At 37.5% G+C, this 19,802-nt stretch overlaps 3 protein-coding genes across 4 annotated transcripts; 2 read left to right on the top strand and 1 right to left on the bottom strand.

Moving 5' to 3' along the window:
• The first annotated feature begins 804 nt into the window (after window positions 1-804).
• On the top strand, window positions 805-4,352 carry LOC127263701 (uncharacterized). Of its 2 annotated transcripts, none has more exons than XM_051292869.1 (9): window positions 805-1,033; window positions 1,480-1,827; window positions 1,944-1,977; window positions 2,071-2,274; window positions 3,355-3,444; window positions 3,630-3,695; window positions 3,782-3,873; window positions 3,974-4,021; window positions 4,098-4,352. In XM_051292869.1, exons 2-9 carry the CDS (start codon window positions 1,505-1,507, stop codon window positions 4,183-4,185), a joined length of 945 nt encoding a protein of 314 aa, XP_051148826.1. In that variant the 5' UTR covers window positions 805-1,033; window positions 1,480-1,504; the 3' UTR covers window positions 4,186-4,352. The 2 variants fall into 2 exon arrangements, with proteins under 2 accessions (XP_051148826.1, XP_051148825.1); XM_051292868.1 differs by having other exon boundaries at window positions 806-1,089.
• A 166-nt stretch (window positions 4,353-4,518) lies between these two features.
• On the top strand, window positions 4,519-8,185 carry LOC127263699 (protein NSP-INTERACTING KINASE 3-like). Its single transcript, XM_051292867.1, has 10 exons — window positions 4,519-5,250; window positions 5,355-5,487; window positions 5,566-5,637; window positions 5,874-6,017; window positions 6,125-6,196; window positions 6,274-6,333; window positions 6,427-6,524; window positions 6,621-6,755; window positions 6,829-7,173; window positions 7,242-8,185. Exons 1-10 carry the CDS (start codon window positions 5,130-5,132, stop codon window positions 7,967-7,969), a joined length of 1,908 nt encoding a protein of 635 aa, XP_051148824.1. The 5' UTR covers window positions 4,519-5,129; the 3' UTR covers window positions 7,970-8,185.
• An 8,182-nt stretch (window positions 8,186-16,367) lies between these two features.
• LOC127263970 (uncharacterized) lies at window positions 16,368-19,289 on the bottom strand. Its single transcript, XM_051293293.1, has 4 exons — window positions 19,242-19,289; window positions 18,751-18,807; window positions 16,429-17,157; window positions 16,368-16,372 (listed from the first exon to the last, which is right to left on the bottom strand). The coding sequence occupies exons 3-4, from the start codon at window positions 17,138-17,140 to the stop codon at window positions 16,368-16,370; spliced, it is 717 nt and encodes a 238-aa protein (XP_051149250.1). The 5' UTR covers window positions 17,141-17,157; window positions 18,751-18,807; window positions 19,242-19,289.
• Window positions 19,290-19,802: the final 513 nt, after the last annotated feature.

Genomic DNA, 19,802 nt, shown 5'->3' with positions numbered 1-19,802 from the left:
ATAGTACAATTACTAAAAAATAAAATGAACTCTCTGTTATAAGACGGATCAAAATGAAAAAATAAATAGGATTTTAAAGAACGGAGGGAGTATTACATATATATATATATATACGGCACACACATACATATATTTATATATTTACTAATATTATATTATACTATTTATTATATAACAAAATTTAATTTTTTTACATATTCCTAACATTTAAATTTAATATTTATAATATATTAATATAATATAATATTTTATAAAAAAATATTAAAATTTATGATTTAGATATTTGTTTAATTTATTAAAATATTTTCTTCGGAAAAATAAAAATAAAATAATATTAAATTTTAATTTAATTTATTTTTCTACGTTACTTTCTTTCAAAAAATTATTATTTGAACATAAAATATTATACCTAAAATAAAAATTAGTACAAATTCAAATAACTTTTTCAAATATTATGTAAAAATTGAGTTTAAATAGTATTTTAAGTATGTTATCTTAGAAAAAAAAATTAAAAAAAATAATATAGTAAAATCTGAAATAAAAAATAAGAAAATAAAATTGAGATAGATTATACTTTTTATTTTATTTTAACAAAATTAGAAAGTAATAATATTAAAAAAAAATAGATAAATTTTTCAAAAATAATTCCACGTGGCAGCTTTTTATTGGAAGAAACAGATAAAATAGAAAAAATGGAAGCAGAGGATTTCATGCGGCCTTTTCGCTAGGAGTCGCCAGAACTCAACAGTAATGTATATATATGTATGTATGTTAAGATCATGGAGCAGATTGAATGAGTGTTTGCGTGGTCGAATCGAAAACCCTAGATTTAGTGTCAGCCGCTGAACGTGTCTAATTAGTGGCCCTTCTTTGCCTTCTCTCTGGACTCTGGAGTCTTCCAACTCAGACCATATCCATATGCGCATTGGTCCCATCCAGAAAGCAGCCCACAATCGATACATATTCTTGAATTTAAACTTCTGTACTGGGATTCCCCTTTTCCTGATACTCCGTTACAACACCACAATATCAGGTACTACACTTCCCAACATGATTATCCACTGATTCACTGTTTCTAAGCGATTTCAGGTAAGAGCCCACAAGCTTGTTTCTCTGTTATAATACTATTTTTGTATACGTTTTATTTGCTGATGTTGAAGGGTTTAGAAATTCTGATGATATTTCACTAGGTCAGTTTATGGAAAATCTATCACTCTCATGTAAATAACGGGACACGAAAAGAGAGAAGTAAGTAAAAATAGAGAGTGAGTTTGGATTACAACAAACAAAAAAGGAGGGAGTATATGTTTATCCTAAGTGTGAATAAGTTTGGAAACGTAGGAATAAGTTTATATGACAGAGGAGGGAGTATATGTTTATCCTAATTTGAGCGAAATTAATTTTGCTGTTAATGCCTTGATTTAAGCCAGCGATGTTAAATCTCTAAATGGTGCAAAACAACGATGGCATTCTTCACAGGATTGCTTGAAGTTGAAGACCTGCCATGGCAGTCGACACGACAGCTCCAAGTTATTGGTTCAACTGGAGGTTCTTACTCTGTGCAATATGGATCTTAGGAGCTATATTTGTCTCAGTGTATCTGATATGGAAATATGAATGGGGTAACAAATCCAAACACCAAACGAGCGGGAATCAAAAAGATTCATCGCCATGCCTGTATCATGGAGAAGCTTGGTCCACCTGTTCGAAATCAATCCATCCCATTTGGCTTCTTGCTTACAGAATGATTTCTTTCTGCGCCATGCTTGCGTTTATTCTTGCTGATACTATCGTCCACAGCCCTGGAATCTTTTTCTTTTACACTCAGTAAGACTGTTGCATGGATTTAACATAATCTTTTGCATAAATTTATTTTTTTACATTCAGTACTCTAGATATTTTCGGCTGTAGTTTGTAGTCTCATTTCTTCCAATGTATAACAGGTGGACATTTACAATTGTCACCATCTATTTTGCGGTATGCTTTTATTGCAGAAAACTGCTTTTACATTATTTTATTTACTTATGTTGGACCCTTCTGCAAAATTCCTCATTCAGTTGTATTTTCTAGCTAGCGTCTACACTCTCGATTTACGGCTGTCTGCAAAATTGTCATTCAGAAAGGGATTACAGTGCCGGCACAGATGCAGAGCAAGGCTCAATAGGTGGAGACGTTCAAAATGTTGCTAGCATGAGCACAAGCTTGAATCTTAAGGATGCCAAAAAATGTAGTGCTTTAGTATTTTGGGGAAATGCCTTACAAATACTTTTTCAGGTACTTTCTCGTCCCACTTGTATATACAGAATGTTCTTACATATCTGTAATTAATCATTGAGGTGTGAATTGGTTTGACATTGTTGAGTTACCTTCTTAGATTATAATATCATATGTTTTATGTCGCCTTCAAACAAGATCAAGAATAAGCCAATATTGTGGGGAACAGGATTTAATGCTGAAAGTATTCGAGATAACTCATAAAGTCTAATCAAGATCTGGTGAAAAATCATTAGAAATTTTTTCTTAGTTTAAATCAAGGTTGGTTGATAGCTAGCACTATAGAGGTCGAGCAAGTTAAAGAAGATGGTCCACACAACACAAGAAGTGTATATATAATTATATATATATATATATATATACCAGAGAAACAGAGAGATGCACAAGCATATTCATTATTGTATTTTCGGTCTTTATTTTCGAAGTGTCATTCCTTTAATGATTGGAAAAAAAGAATATTCAAGATCCATCCATATTCTCACTCAATGTTTCAAGAAACTTTCAACTTTTAGGATAGTTATAGATGTGTTTAGGTTATATAAGATAAGTCCTATTCTTAACTCATTCATCAGCTCTTTGATCTTGCTATAAATTTGTGATGACTTGATGGTACAGGTTGAGAGGAAATCAGACTACACTTCTTATTATCACATGCATGTAAAGGTTGTTTTGGGTTGAAATCTTAGGAGAGATTACTTTCTGGATTTTAGTAATAAAGTAGCCATTAGGCTTTAGGCAAACAGGTAGTACCGTTTGGTTGTTTTTATCGTTTGATTTTTCTTATCCTTTATTTAGCTTCTATTTACAACACTATAAGGACCTGAACAAGTGAGTGGCTGTGAAGTCAGTCGCTGTACACATTACTTTATTAGTGGTGATAATTTACTACTTGGGAGTGCCTCATATGTAGATCAGCTGAGGATCAAACTGGTTACTAATTTCTATGTATATTTTTTTTAGAAAAACAAAAGAAACGGTTACCAATCTTTTGTGGCTTTTTAGTTTCTGCATTACAACTGGCTTAGGTTTATAACCCTGTCCTGTTTATCCTTATCCTGTATTCGTCTACTTCCATCACAGGTCTGTGGTGGAGCTGTTGTGCTTACTGATTCTGTCTTCTGGCTCATATTATATCCATTTTTCTCTGGAAAGAATACCAAGTTGCAATTCGTAAGTATAGCTTTCTACTGGCTTGATCTCTATTTCTTTGGCTAAAAATGAAACCTAAAGAAATATTTTGTTATACTTGTGCCTTGTTGGTTCTTGATGGATCGTGTGAGAATCACACATGATACGTCTTATACCTGAAATCTTCTCTAAATCTATTTGTCTGGTCCTGCATTCTCTGTGTACAGCTCGCTGCTAGCATGCATTCTTTCAATGCAGTTTTTCTCATTGGAGACACTATGTTGAACAATCTGGTAAGCTCTAACTAAATAATACTATTAATTACACTATGCACTTAGATGTAATCCATGACTAACTGATTTGGCTGACTCATTTTCAGAAATTCCCGTTCTTTCGGATAGCTTACTTTGTATTGTGGACAAGCACATTTGTTGTCTTCCAATGGATCTTCCATGCTTTTGTTTCTGTGAAGTACACACTCTTTACTTTTTGCTTCTTGCATAATTTCTTGACCGATCCATCTTAGTTTGTCTAGAATGCTCGTTACTGAGAAAATCCGTTTTTGCTACAGGTGGCCTTATCCTTTCCTTGATTTGTCGTCTCCATATGCTCCCATATGGTAAGCATTACACTCTCATGGGACATGGAACATAAGTTTTGAGGTTGTGTTGCTTATTACTGCAAAAAATTTGTAGGTATTTAGGCGTGGGGCTGCTGCATCTGCCATGTTATGGGATCTTTGCTCTTATATTCAAGACGAAACAGTGTTGCTTCTCTAGATGACCTGGAATAAGGTTCTTGGCAACATCAGGGAGTCGGTAATTAATTGGGCCAAATTGTGACATATTTTTGCTTTAGTTGACACATGAATATTGTTTTTGTAGTGTGGATGAGGACTCGACTGGTTGTTCACAATTAATTATTGGTTTCACAATTTTCTTTTATACCCACATGACAGTTGACATCCTATCCCATTTATTCAACAGGTCACAGAATATATTTCAATTTCTTGTTGGCGTCATTAACACTGTCATTTTCAAGTCTATTATAAAATATGGAGTAGTTTAACAAATAAAGCATGATCATCATCCCATCCCATATACAATTTAAAATTTAGCAGCAAGTAAACGTCTACTGTAAATCTTCCACTAGACAATTGGTCCAACTTGCCCAAGAAAATGTCTTTCGGTATTGAATCATTGGAGCTTCAATTTTAAAGTGGCTTCTTCACCAAATCAAATATTGTCTTGGTAATGGTAGCTCGTCAAACCGTACCAAACTGTTCCCATAAACTTTATTATTATTATTATCATTATTATTAGTATTTATTTCAACAACTCTCATAATAGTACAGACCAGACTGTGCCCACTGGCCAATAGAGTTTGGACGTTTGTTGCAGTGAGTTCTGTATCTTCGCGCAGATCGCTTGAGTGACGTGTGATTAAGCAGACACCATAATTTAGTCATGATGCTGAGAGGTTATATTTATATTATAGTAGTGGGAATTGCATATAAGTTCACCCAAATACCCTTTGCAGTAGAATTTTGTTGGGAACAGCACTAAAGATCTTTCTATAATCGCACAAGAGGGTATGTTTATTTTTTTTTATCTTGTGGGGTTTTAACCCCTTTTCTGCGAGTCTAGAGTTGGTGGGTTTTGAGGACTTTTGAGAATGGCGTAGTAGACAGATGAGATGATGAAGAATAAGATAATGCTGGAGGGATAATGTTTTGCCAAACCATGGGACGACGAATGAATCTTCTCCTCCTGAGCTTGGGGCTTGTCGTTTCAGCATTAATCGACGACTGTGATTCAACTCTGTCTCCTTCTGGTGTGAATTACGAAGGTAACGTAACATTTGAATCTCTTCCTTCCCACAAATGGGGAATTGCCGTTACGATTATTGGTTTATCAGCTTGACCACTTATAATCTCATACATGCCATTTCAGTTGTGGCATTGATTTCTATAAAGAAAAGCTTGTCCGATCCCTATAATGCCCTGGAGAGTTGGGATATTTATTCAGTAGATCCTTGTAGTTGGAGGATGATTACTTGTTCCTCAGATGGCTATGTTTCTAACCTGTAAGTTCCTTACCACAGCCGAAAGACCCTTTATTAAATTACATGAATCCGACTTTGATTTGTGCTGTATTGCTATAGAGGCCTAACTGGGCTGAGCTTGTCCGGAGCCTTGTCGCCTGGAATCGGCAACCTGACTGGCTTGCAGTCTGTGTAAGCAGTTGTTTCAATGACTTCTGCTCTGAATTCTTGATTTGGCATCTGTATATTTTTCAAGCTCTTAATCTGATAGCTAGGATTGGTTTTCTTTCATGTTTCTTGTGTGTCTGTGTAAGCAGTTCCAATGATTTCTTCTCTGAATTCTTGATTTGGCATATCTATATGTTTTTCAAGCTCTTAATCTGATAGCTAGGATTGGTTTTCGTTCATGTTTCTTGTGTGTCTCTTAGGCTGCTGCAGAACAATGATATCAGCGGATCGATTCCAGAAACAATTGGGAAGTTAGAAAAGCTTCGGACACTTGATCTCTCTAACAACAAGCTTTCTGGTGACATACCCAACTCTATAGGGAGTCTTACAAACTTGAATTATCTGTGAGTTTTTGGGAATTCCGCCTACGGCATTCTAAGTAGTTGTGTAGTTGTTTTGCTTAACTCGCTCAAGATTGACTCCCTTGTTCACCTGTACTTGATCAAGACAGGCGTCTTAACAACAACAGCCTTACAGGAAACGTTCCAGCCTCGCTTTCTGAAATCGAGAGCCTTAGACTGGTGTAAGTCCCTTGCGATTTTCGGATGCATTATAAGATCTCTACCGTTGCATATAATCTAATACGAACAACGCTTGCAGGGACCTCTCGTTCAATAACCTTAGTGGATCTGTTCCGAAAGTCTCTGCAAGAACATTCAAGTTAGTTGTTGTCCTGTTACTACGCTGCAATGTTGTCTTCGTTTAAGGACTAACTAACTTAGTCTCGAATGAAATGATGCAACTCACTTTCAGAATAGTTGGAAATCCTTTGCTTTGCAAGCAAACTCCACAAAACAATTGCTCTGATGTCTACCCTGAACCTTTATCCTTCCCACCCAAGGCTGTGAAGGGTATGAATCATCCAATCCACCCGAGTTTTGACAGCCTTTTAGTTAGATCTGTCCTTTCTAACTGTGTTTTAATTTTTTGGTGTCTACTCAAATCAGAATCTGGAGCAAAACATCATGTTGGCATCGCCATTGGAGCTAGCTTCGGCTGCCTCTTAGCAGTTATAATGCTATGCGGCTTTATTCTCTGGTGGCGGTACAGAAAGAACCAACGAATTTTTTTCGACATCAACGGTGGGTAAAAATGTACATTTCGTCTCCTCGATTACACTACAATGCTTATTCTGAGTTGCGACAACATTGGCAGATCAATATAATCAAGATGCTCACCTGGGGCATTTGAAAAGGTATTCATTCCGGGAACTGAGAGCTGCAACAGAACAATTCGATTCGAGGAATATATTAGGAAAGGGAGGATATGGAGTCGTATACAAGGGCCGGTTGAATGACGGGACTGTGGTGGCTGTCAAATGGTTGAAAGACTACAATACTGCTGCCGGGGGCGAAACGCAGTTCCGGACTGAAGTGGAGCTGATCAGTTTGGCTGTCCATAAAAACATTCTCCGCCTTTGCGGATTTTGTTCGACAGAGAACGAGCGCCTTCTAGTGTATCCTTATATGCCGAATGGGAGCGTGGCATCTCGACTTAAAGGTTAGGAACTCTTGTTTGCCAAGACATGTCTACATTTTATTAATTATCTATACATGGTTTTATTACAGAAAACACACATGGCAGGCCGGTATTGGACTGGTCGAGACGGAAAAGGATAGCGCTGGGCACGGCGAGGGGACTGGTGTACCTGCACGAGCAATGCGACCCGAAAGTAATCCACCGGGACGTCAAAGCAGCTAACATTCTACTCGACGAAGATTTTGAGGCAGTGGTCGGGGATTTCGGGCTGGCGAAGCTCCTGGATCGCGAGGATTCGCATGTTACTACTGCTGTGCGAGGCACCGTCGGCCACATTGCTCCCGAGTATTTGTCGACTGGCCAATCGTCGGAGAAGACGGATGTTTTCGGGTTCGGAATTCTGCTTCTTGAGCTGATCACGGGAGAGAAGGCTGTGACAGACAAGAAGGGAGTGATCCTTGATTGGGTGAGGAAACTCCATGAGGAGGGGAAGCTGAGCTTGATGGTGGACAGACATCTCAGGAACGAATTCGAGGCGGCGGAGTTGGAGGAATTGGTTGAGGTGGCTCTTCTTTGCACGCAGTTTAATCCATGGCGACGGCCGACGATGTCGCAGGCGTTGAGGATGTTAGAAGAAGGAGAGGGGTCGGGAGAGAAATCACAGGCGCAAGCCTACAACAACATGTCATCGTCGTCGTCGTCTTCGATACGTCATTTTCATCATCATCGTCCTTCTGTGAGATATTATTCGAATTTGGTGGAGGAATCGGAGTCGGCTTACGTTGTTGAAGCTATGGAGCTCTCTGGGCCAAGGTAGCAGCAAATCAACTGAACTGAATGCGTATTTCTTTATTTTTATTTGTACATGATTGATGATGATGGATTGCCTCTGTTTATCCTTTGTTCTTTCTTTCTGTAAAAGTAAGGGAAGCACGAATGAATGAATGGATTGGGTAGGCTTCATCTACTTGTATGGGCCTTTTTTGTTTGTGGACTAGCGGTCCGCCCAAATACACCACTAGTTTTGTGGATATGGATATTTAATCTTAATATATTCCTTTTATTCTATTTTAATTGACATTTTTATTTTTGTCTTTATTTCGTAATAATATATTTTGTTTTAAGTCAAATTTATTAAATTAAAATATAATTAACAAACATAAATTAATTTAGTTAACTATGTAACAACAAATATTTTGTAAATGTGCATTGAAATAACTTGGAATTGAATATTTGAAGGACATTTTTTAACGTGGGAAAAAAGATAAAACGAAATAAAACAGATTATTAATCCAAATTTCAGTTTCAAACTCATGTAATGAACCTCTTTGGTTAACCCGAAAAATGAGATAGATCCGCGAGGAATCCCGTTCGGTAAATATGGTAACGGGATACCCAAAGAATTGATGAGCCGTATGAGGTAAGAAACTCTCAAGTACGGTTCTAAGGGAAGGAATTAATCCACCCATTCCGAGCGATTGTACGAATAAGGAAAAGATTGCAGACTTTGTCTACACCCTAATGGATAAGGTTGTGGAATCAGTAGTAGGAGTTGATAATATTGTAAAAAATGTAACTGATAGTGAAGCAAGTGTGAAGACTGCTGGAAAAAAACTGATGTGGAAAAGGAATCACATTCTTTGTTCTCTATGCGCATTGCATTGCATTGATTTGATATTAGAAGACATCGAAGATATATTGTCAGTAAAGAATACGATAAAAGAAGCAAGAAGAATTACATGATTTATATACAACAGTGATAAAGTGGTCAATTTGATGAAAATATATACAAATGGCCAAGATCTGTTGCGGCCAGGCATAACAAGATTTGCAACCGAGTTTATTGCAATGGAAAGTCTTCTAAAATATGCAACTGATTTGAAAAGAATGTGTACTTCTAGAAAATGGGTTGAGTACAATAATACCTTGAGGAGAAGACATGAAGCTAGAGATATATCAGACATGATTCTCAATAAAAGATTTTGGAAATGAGTATATGCCGATTTTGTGGGGTTATGGAACCCTTGGTGAAAGTTTTAAAAGTAGTTGATCAAGATAAAAAAAAAACTACACTACCTATCATTTATGAGGCAATGGATAGGGCAAAAATGACAATAAAAACCGTACTGAAAGATTTTTAACAATATTGGGATATCATCTATGAAAGATGGTATAACCAATTGCATCAAGATTTGCATGCAGCAGTTAATTATTTTTGTTGCTTTTTTTCTTTTTACATTGTACTAATCATTTATTTAATTTTTAATTTTATATACATGATTAGTCGCGCGGTTAATCAAATATTTCACATATTCTATTATCACAATTTAATGTAATACATGGGAGGGATCGTCTCCATAGGGATTGTGTGATTCACTCTTTCGCGTTCTAATTCGGTAAATAAAAAAGGGGAATTTTCTTTTATTATCTAATGAAGACAAAATAACAATACAATTAAATCAACGGATAACTAGCTATCAAGTGGATGGATGACTCAAGGGATGATACAATTATGATACTTGTGTTTTATCATAGATTCAATAAAGTTAGTTCTTATTAAAGTATCAATAAATTGGTTATAGTTATCAACAAGCTCTGACAACCAATTTTTCCTTACAGTGTAGGTAATTAAGGTACGACCGTTAACTACTTTTAATTAAGCTAATAAACCTAGGTGCACCCATAAGAAATATTGTCTAATTGCATTCTAATCTAGAAAAACTCAATTCAAAACAATTACTACCTAAGAGTAGCAATTAGATTCGATTGTTTAACCCCCAGGAAGGAACTATTCAACCCGATTGTCACATATTCAAGTGCGAATACAATTACGGATATTCTACCTAAATTGACTTTAGATTATCATACTAATTTAACTATTGGTACCAAAATATCCAATCAATCTAACAATCACAAACGTTATTTTCAAAATTAGAAAAAATATTGATAATTAAAAACAACTTTTATAAAGAAAGTCAAGAATCTTCAAAACATAAGAACCAAAACATTATCATCCCTTAAACCAGAAAAATATTGTAACACCCCCAGTTGGCTCATACTGGAAATGCTACCGCCACACTGCATCATGAGGTCGTCACCTCCTACTTCGGGCCCCATAACACAGTGTTAAGGCTAAAATTAATTATATAAGCATTTTATTATTTCAAAAAAACAAGTTTATAAATATTTACAAAAACATACTCCCAAAACGGGAGGTTTTTCTCTAGTTAGAATTTACATATAATACATCAGATGCAGTTCACTCATTCAGCCCGTCTTTCTATCTCCCGAGACGTCCCCTGTCCCGGAGGTGCCATGCGTACCTGAATCAAATATTTTTCTTAAAAGCAGTCTAGAATTAAATCCATTTTAAGAACTAACATAAAATATGCCATGTCATGCTCGAAAATAGAGTTTAATTTCCGTCATTTGCAAAATAAATGCCATGCCATGCCCATACTGAAATAATGTAACAATAATGTCAAAATCGACAACTCATGCACATATACCCATATACATATGTCAAAGTGAGCAGCCGGAATAACCTCGGCTCCATAATAACAGCTCACTAGACTATCATCAATAAATAGCCGGAAAATCCTCGGCTCAAGGAAAGACCTGGTAAACCCATAATAATATAACGGTCACCCGGTCACTCCCATATACCCACCATACGACTCCCGCAATCAATACATGGATAGTCGAACGTTGTCGCCATTAACCACAAGACACCCCATAGTCTGTGATAGCGAAGATAGGACCCTCCTGTCTAGCCCTACCCCGTGTAACGTAGTAGAATCCGTGCAACCTGGAATCACCCGAAGGAAACCCGGAAACTCTACTCCTCCTCGCACGCCCTAACGGGATCGCGTTTGGAGTTTGGCATCTGATCCTAAACTACCGGTAGACCTCACTAGTAGCTACTCCAATGAGTGGAACAACACCGAACCCGAATGATTAGACCAAATACGTCTCAACTGCAATGGGTCTAATCCCTGAATGACCGTGCGACTAAGTCACCCAGTTGTCCGACTACTATCGTCCACTATCGCCAAAGTGTTACGGTACATCGGGGTCGAATATCCTAACCCCAGATGATGTCCTCGCCTAGCACTACCGCACACGGCGACTAAACGATAGATCCATAAAACACATCCGATAAACCGTGCAATATGTGTGCAACATGTCAAATAAGTGAATTTACCGAAAAGGGCTGGTGAGACAGCTCACCTATCCTCCTTTTCATAAATTCACCAACGCGATCAAATACGTATATCAAATATCATAAACCGTGAAGTCTCCCACATGCATACGCACACATATATATATAAATATATACATGCAACAAAATGATTCACATAATATCACGTTAACATATTAATCAAAATCACATGCAACATGCATACCTAATTTCTTAAAATTAGATTTAATTCCCTACTGCTTACCTCCTACCGATACTTTCTGGATTTTATAACTTCACCCAAATCTCCTCCAACGTACACCTGTCCCATTATTTACTCAAATCAGATGAGCTTTATGCTTATTCTCAGGAGCTATCTGCTTATTCAAAAGCTAATTTCTATAATTAACTCGTCGGGCTCCAAACTTTTATATTTAGTAGAATATGATATTCTAGCTATAAAATCCTTCTACCTCATAATATTTATATTGCCCGATTATTAAATAAAAATACGCAAAGGTATGAACAAGCAGGCAGGTGCAATATACTGCCGTTTTTTATTCGGCTTGGATTGGTACGAAATTCTCAAAATATAACGTCGGCGCTACGAATAGGCTATTAGCTAAAGAAATTCATCGATTAAATAGCTAAATAGCCAATTTTGAATTTTTGAAGAATTTCTAATTTAATACTCCAATATCAAAATTCGTATTAAAATTTATAATCGGACTCTACGAATAGCAAGGAATACCATACCCAAGTCGGAATTGGAATCGGACGGCTAAATCTTTTTTTTCTTTTTTTTTTTCTTCTCCTTTCTTCTTCTCCTTCGCGTTTCGTCTTCTGTCTTCCTTCGCAGGTAAGTTTGTTATATATATATATATATATAATTATATTATTATTAACGTTATTATTATTGTTATTATTATTATTATTATTATTATTATATCTTCGTCATCATTACTTTTATTATTATATTATTATTATATATATTATATTTTATATTTATCTTTATCGATATTTATCCAATTAACAGTCTTTTTAATTATAACTAATATACAAAATTGGAATATAATTTATCCCAAAATATTAATTTCTTGATTCCATTACTATTGTCAAATATTTATTTGCTATAATAATATTATTTTATACATTCCGAAATCGGGGCATTACAATCCACTCCCCCTTAAAAAGATTTCGTCCCCGAAATCTAAACTCAAACACATAACAAGGCAACTTAATTAAACAATTGTGGGTATGCTTTGAACATTTCTTGTTCTACTTCCCACGTGGCCTCTTCCACTCCATGTCTGGACCACATTACTTTCACCATACGAATATCTCGATTCCTCATGGTTCGGACCTTTGTGTCCATGATCCACAGAGGCTTTTCTTCATACGAAAGATCTTCATTCAGCTCTATCTCATCTGGAGATAAAATATGAGAAGGATCTGCAACATACCTACGAAGCTGAGATATATGAAACACATTATGGATACGCTCCATAGAATTTGGAAGTGCCAACCGATAAGCCCAATCACCAACTCGATCGACAATTTCATAAGGTCCAACATAACGCGGACTCAATTTTCCTTTAATCCCAAACCTTCTAATACCTTTCATTGGGGATACTTTCAATAAGACAAAATCTCCACTTTGAAATTGACCCTCACGTCGGGCTCTATCGGCATAACTCTTTTGACGATCTTGAGCTGCCTTCATCTTTTCTCTGATAATTCGAATCTTATTTTTCGATTCCTCAATCATTTCCGGACCCAGTATCAGTCGATCACTCATATCGTCCCAACTCAAAGGAGTTCTGCATTTTCGACCATAAAGAGCTTCAAAAGGAGCCATTCCGATACTTGCTTGATGGCTATTATTATATGAAAATTCCACTAAATCCAAGTGGTCTTCCCAACTCCCTTGAAATTCCATAGCACAAGCTCTTAGCATATCTTCCAGAATACGGATAGTTCTTTCTGACTGACCATCAGTCATAGGATGGAATGCAGTACTCATATGCAACTGAGTACCAAAGGCTTCCTGCAATTTTTGCCAAAATCGAGATTGAAAACGTGGATCACGATCTGATATGATCACCTCAGGAATACCGTGTCGTTTAACCACATAATGAACATATAATTTGGCTAATTTCTGCATACTCCAAGTCATACGTACTGGAATGAACACTGCTGACTTGGTCAATCTGTCTATAATCACCCAAATTGCATCTGTTCCCGACTTTGACCTTGGAAGTCCTGTTACAAAATCCATTGCGATAGAATCCCATTTCCAGAGTGGAACTTCTAAAGGTTGTAGCAACCCCGTTGGTCTATGATGTTCTGCTTTTACCTTTTGACAATTTAAACATCGTGCAACAAATTTGGCTACATCCTTCTTCATGCCCTTCCACCAAAATGTTGACGTAGGTCATGATACATTTTATTTCCCCCCGGATGCACTGAGTATGGTGTATTATGAGCCTCACTCATAATCTGCTCTTTCAAATCATTTCGATCCTTTGGGATACACCACCTCCCGTGAAATCGAAGACTCCCATCTGGAGCAATATTAAAATTTTGAGTCTGACCGTACTGAACTTTCACTGCAAGCTCAACCATTTTATTATCTTCCATTTGAGCCGCTCTAATGCGATCATAAATTTCAGGCTCAACTTGTATCATTTGCAAATATCCCCGAGTCATACCCCGTCCAAGTACCTCAATTTCCATCCGCGCTAAATCTTGGCACAGTTCATCAGCAACCGACATGAAGCCCAAGTTATGCCTTGGTTTTCGACTTAAGGCATCGGCTACAACATTTGCTTTGCCTTCATGATACACAATTTCAAGATCATAATCCTTCACCAATTCTAACCATCTTCTTTGTCTTAAATTCAATTCTTTTTGGGTGAAGATATATTTCAAACTTTGATGGTCAGTAAATATTCTGCAATGGGCTCCATAAAGATAGTGTCTCCAAATCTTCAAAGCAAACACAACTGCTGCCATTTCCAAGTCGTGTGTCGGATAATTCTCTTCGTGAGGTTTTAGTTGTCGTGATGCATAAGCAATAACTCTTTGATTCTGCATTAAGACACATCCCAATCCCTGCTTCGAAGCATCACTATACACTTCGAAATCCTCACCTTCCACTGGTAAAGCCAAAATTGGCGCTGAAGTTAATCGATGTTTCAATTCTAAAAAGGATGACTCACACTCGTGATCCCAGTTAATCTTTGCATCCTTTTTCAGCAAATTAGTTAATGGTTTTGCAACCTTCGAAAAATCAAGAACGAATCGCCGATAATATCCTGCCAAACCCAAAAAGCTTCTTACTTCTGATTGATTGGTAGGTCTTGGCCAATCCATGATTGCCGCCACTTTAGAAGGATCTACTGAGATACCCTTTCCAGAAACAACATGCCCCAAGAAAGCAACCTCCTTCAACCAAAACTCGCATTTGGATAACTTGGCATATAACTTTCTTGCACGCAATATGTTTAATATTACATGCAAATGTTTTGCATGCGTCTTTTTATCTGGGGAATAGACCAAGATATCGTCAATAAATACCACCACAAACTGATCGAGGTATGGTTGAAAAATTCTATTCATCAACTCCATAAACGCAGCCGGGGCGTTAGTCAACCCAAAGGACATAACCGTGAATTCATAATGCCCGTATCTAGTCCGAAAAGCTGTCTTCGGAATGTCATGCTCTGCAATCCTTAGCTGATGATATCCAGATCTCAAGTCAATCTTTGAGAATATAGTTGCACCTCTCAGTTGATCAAATAGATCATCAATCCTCGGAAGAGGATATTTGTTCTTCACCGTGACTTTGTTCAGTCCACGGTAGTCAATACACAACCTCAAACTTCCATCTTTCTTTTTCACAAATAAAACTGGAGCTCCCCAAGGCGATGTACTAGGCCGAATGTAACCCTTATCTAGCAATTCCTGTAGTTGCAATTTAAGTTCGGCTAGTTCTAAAGGTGCCATCCGGTATGGAGCCCTTGATACTGGCTCAGCACCCGGCACAATATCAATAGTAAAATCCACCTCACGAGCTGGTGGCATACCCGGAATGTCATCAGGAAATACATCAGGAAAATTTCGGACTACAGGAATATCTTGCAATCGCTGCTCCCCTTGCGTCAAATCTCTTACCTCACACAGATATACTGGAAACCCCTTACGAATAAATGATTGAAATGATAGGGATGAAATTACCTTCATAGAAGGTTGTCTGGCAGATCCCGCATAATTCACCAGTTCGCCCATCGCTCCAACCAGCGAAATTGATCTTTTTCGACAATCAAATTGAGCTTGATATGCCACTAACCAATCCATCCCCAATATTACATCGAACTCGGATAGCTTGATGCCCAACAAGTTAGTAACAAAATCAACCCCTTCAATACTAACCGGAATCTGCATATAAAGCTCTCGGCATTCCAACACTTCTCCTGATGGAAGTAAAACTTCCACTACCACTTCTACTGATGAATTCAGACCCAATCGTCTAACTAGACGCTTAGATATGAACGAGAACGTTGCACCCGAATCGAATAACACAAGAGCAGGAAAACCGCAAACCAGAAATCTACCCGTTAAAACCTCACCTGGATGATAATCAGCTTCTGCTTGGGTAAGAACATTTATTCGACCACGCTGGTCAGGTCCTCTGCCTGGCTGCCTGGATGACGAACGTGACTGACTTCGTCCCCCTCGCCAAGATGATCCTAATCCTCTCCCTTGTGACTGCGAAGACGGCGGCTGCCATGGCCTAAACCTCGGTTCTGGAAACTCCCTTGCAGTTACCACACTTGGACATAACCTGGCAATGTGACCACTACCACCACATTTAAAACATGTCAATGGAACTTTATCACAACGAGTACCTGGGTGGCTTGTTCCACAACGCCGACAAACAGCCCCCGATTGCTGAGACCTCTCCTGACTCGGTTCATTAATCGAAATCCCCTTATACGATGGCCCAGACCTAAACATTTGCCACCATTTCTTTTTACCCTTGGGTTCATCCTCCACTTTAGCTTTTCCCTTATCTCGAACCTGATGTTGATAACCTATTTCCTTCTCACTCTCCTTTTGTCTGACTTCCTGCTTCTGATAAAATCGGACAGCACGCTCGTAAGCCTCATACAATGAACTGATATCCAACACCGCTAAAGCCTCTTGAATTCTGTGTTGCAACCCGTCTACAAAATGGTCAATTCTGTCTCGCTCACAGGAAAAGTAGTCAGGAACATACATCTCCAACTCATTAAACTTCACAAAATAATCCTCAACTGACATCGAGCCCTGCTTTAAGTCCAGCAATTCTTGCTTCTTCGCTTTTCGAATATGCGACGGTATAAACCTAGCCTTTAACTTTGCTTTAAATTCATCCCAAGTCATATCCACTTGGTCTACACCTGCAGCTTCTTCACCTAACCACCACCGATTTGCTCGGCCTTCCAAGAAATAGGCTCCAATATTAACTCGTTGATCTGGCGGAACCTGAACAACACGAAATATCTTTTCCATCTTTTCAACCCAAAACTCAAGGACTCCTGGCTCCACTGAACCAGAATATGTTGGTGGGTTATGCCGCATCACAGCATCAATGAAACTCCTCTGTTGAGGCATCATCGCGGCCATAAACTGCCGAAAGAAATTCTGACTAGGTGCCTCTGTTGGTACATGCGCTGGCACAGGATACTGTGACTCATCAGACGAAGGGTCAAACTCTGGGCCTTGAATAGCCCTACGTACACCACCACCTCGAGAATTCGACATACTGCCCCCAATTTTTCCTGATTCAATATCAATTCGGCACACAGCTAAACCAAGCATAACAATAAAAGATAGATCACATTGACATGAATGCACCCGCAAAACCCAAACCTCACCAAACCAATTCAATATCATTATTATTTTCAAAACCTTTTTAATTCAAAGAGCCAAAATCTATCAAACCTAGGCTCTGATACCAACTTGTAACACCCCCAGTTGGCTCATACTGGAAATGCTACCGCCACACTGCATCATGAGGTCGTCACCTCCTACTTCGGGCCCCATAACACAGTGTTAAGGCTAAAATTAATTATATAAGCATTTTATTATTTCAAAAAAACAAGTTTATAAATATTTACAAAAACATACTCCCAAAACGGGAGGTTTTTCTCTAGTTAGAATTTACATATAATACATCAGATGCAGTTCACTCATTCAGCCCGTCTTTCTATCTCCCGAGACGTCCCCTGTCCCGGAGGTGCCATGCGTACCTGAATCAAATATTTTTCTTAAAAGCAGTCTAGAATTAAATCCATTTTAAGAACTAACATAAAATATGCCATGTCATGCTCGAAAATAGAGTTTAATTTCCGTCATTTGCAAAATAAATGCCATGCCATGCCCATACTGAAATAATGTAACAATAATGTCAAAATCGACAACTCATGCACATATACCCATATACATATGTCAAAGTGAGCAGCCGGAATAACCTCGGCTCCATAATAACAGCTCACTAGACTATCATCAATAAATAGCCGGAAAATCCTCGGCTCAAGGAAAGACCTGGTAAACCCATAATAATATAACGGTCACCCGGTCACTCCCATATACCCACCATACGACTCCCGCAATCAATACATGGATAGTCGAACGTTGTCGCCATTAACCACAAGACACCCCATAGTCTGTGATAGCGAAGATAGGACCCTCCTGTCTAGCCCTACCCCGTGTAACGTAGTAGAATCCGTGCAACCTGGAATCACCCGAAGGAAACCCGGAAACTCTACTCCTCCTCGCACGCCCTAACGGGATCGCGTTTGGAGTTTGGCATCTGATCCTAAACTACCGGTAGACCTCACTAGTAGCTACTCCAATGAGTGGAACAACACCGAACCCGAATGATTAGACCAAATACGTCTCAACTGCAATGGGTCTAATCCCTGAATGACCGTGCGACTAAGTCACCCAGTTGTCCGACTACTATCGTCCACTATCGCCAAAGTGTTACGGTACATCGGGGTCGAATATCCTAACCCCAGATGATGTCCTCGCCTAGCACTACCGCACACGGCGACTAAACGATAGATCCATAAAACACATCCGATAAACCGTGCAATATGTGTGCAACATGTCAAATAAGTGAATTTACCGAAAAGGGCTGGTGAGACAGCTCACCTATCCTCCTTTTCATAAATTCACCAACGCGATCAAATACGTATATCAAATATCATAAACCGTGAAGTCTCCCACATGCATACGCACACATATATATATAAATATATACATGCAACAAAATGATTCACATAATATCACGTTAACATATTAATCAAAATCACATGCAACATGCATACCTAATTTCTTAAAATTAGATTTAATTCCCTACTGCTTACCTCCTACCGATACTTTCTGGATTTTATAACTTCACCCAAATCTCCTCCAACGTACACCTGTCCCATTATTTACTCAAATCAGATGAGCTTTATGCTTATTCTCAGGAGCTATCTGCTTATTCAAAAGCTAATTTCTATAATTAACTCGTCGGGCTCCAAACTTTTATATTTAGTAGAATATGATATTCTAGCTATAAAATCCTTCTACCTCATAATATTTATATTGCCCGATTATTAAATAAAAATACGCAAAGGTATGAACAAGCAGGCAGGTGCAATATACTGCCGTTTTTTATTCGGCTTGGATTGGTACGAAATTCTCAAAATATAACGTCGGCGCTACGAATAGGCTATTAGCTAAAGAAATTCATCGATTAAATAGCTAAATAGCCAATTTTGAATTTTTGAAGAATTTCTAATTTAATACTCCAATATCAAAATTCGTATTAAAATTTATAATCGGACTCTACGAATAGCAAGGAATACCATACCCAAGTCGGAATTGGAATCGGACGGCTAAATCTTTTTCTTTCTTTTTTTTTTTCTTCTCCTTTCTTCTTCTCCTTCGCGTTTCGTCTTCTGTCTTCCTTCGCAGGTAAGTTTGTTATATATATATATATATATATATAATTATATTATTATTAACGTTATTATTATTGTTATTATTATTATTATTATTATTATTATATCTTCGTCATCATTACTTTTATTATTATATTATTATTATATATATTATATTTTATATTTATCTTTATCGATATTTATCCAATTAACAGTCTTTTTAATTATAACTAATATACAAAATTGGAATATAATTTATCCCAAAATATTAATTTCTTGATTCCATTACTATTGTCAAATATTTATTTGCTATAATAATATTATTTTATACATTCCGAAATCGGGGCATTACAAATATCTACTCCATAATCAAATAGCAAATAACAATAAGAAAAGATAAAGTCATAGTCGAAAGGAAAAATCTATGTTGATTTGCTCCCGTGCAATCTGTGAATTTTTCAGTCTCCTGCTCTTGTGCATATCTGATTCTG

This window comes from Andrographis paniculata, unplaced genomic scaffold (assembly GCF_009805555.1).
Source record: "Andrographis paniculata isolate CXL003 unplaced genomic scaffold, ASM980555v1 Contig69END, whole genome shotgun sequence".
Classification (NCBI taxonomy): domain Eukaryota; kingdom Viridiplantae; phylum Streptophyta; class Magnoliopsida; order Lamiales; family Acanthaceae; genus Andrographis; species Andrographis paniculata.
The sequence above is the reverse complement of the archived record's forward strand: the minus strand, read 5'-3'. Positions and strand labels throughout refer to the sequence as shown.

Bases quoted from the DNA above. Each gene is read 5' to 3' on its own strand.
- LOC127263970 (XM_051293293.1), bottom strand. From the start codon at position 17,140: ATGTCGAATTCTCGAGGTGGTGGTGTACGTAGGGCTATTCAAGGCCCA.
- LOC127263699 (XM_051292867.1), top strand. From the start codon at position 5,130: ATGTTTTGCCAAACCATGGGACGACGAATGAATCTTCTCCTCCTGAGC. The intron at 5,488-5,565 runs GTAAGTTCCTTA...GTATTGCTATAG, and splicing joins GATGGCTATGTTTCTAACCT to AGGCCTAACTGGGCTGAGCT. The intron at 6,334-6,426 runs GTTAGTTGTTGT...ACTCACTTTCAG, and splicing joins GTCTCTGCAAGAACATTCAA to AATAGTTGGAAATCCTTTGC.
- LOC127263701 (XM_051292869.1), top strand. From the start codon at position 1,505: ATGGCAGTCGACACGACAGCTCCAAGTTATTGGTTCAACTGGAGGTTC. The intron at 3,696-3,781 runs GTAAGCTCTAAC...ACTCATTTTCAG, and splicing joins ACACTATGTTGAACAATCTG to AAATTCCCGTTCTTTCGGAT. The intron at 4,022-4,097 runs GTAAGCATTACA...AAAAATTTGTAG, and splicing joins TCTCCATATGCTCCCATATG to GTATTTAGGCGTGGGGCTGC.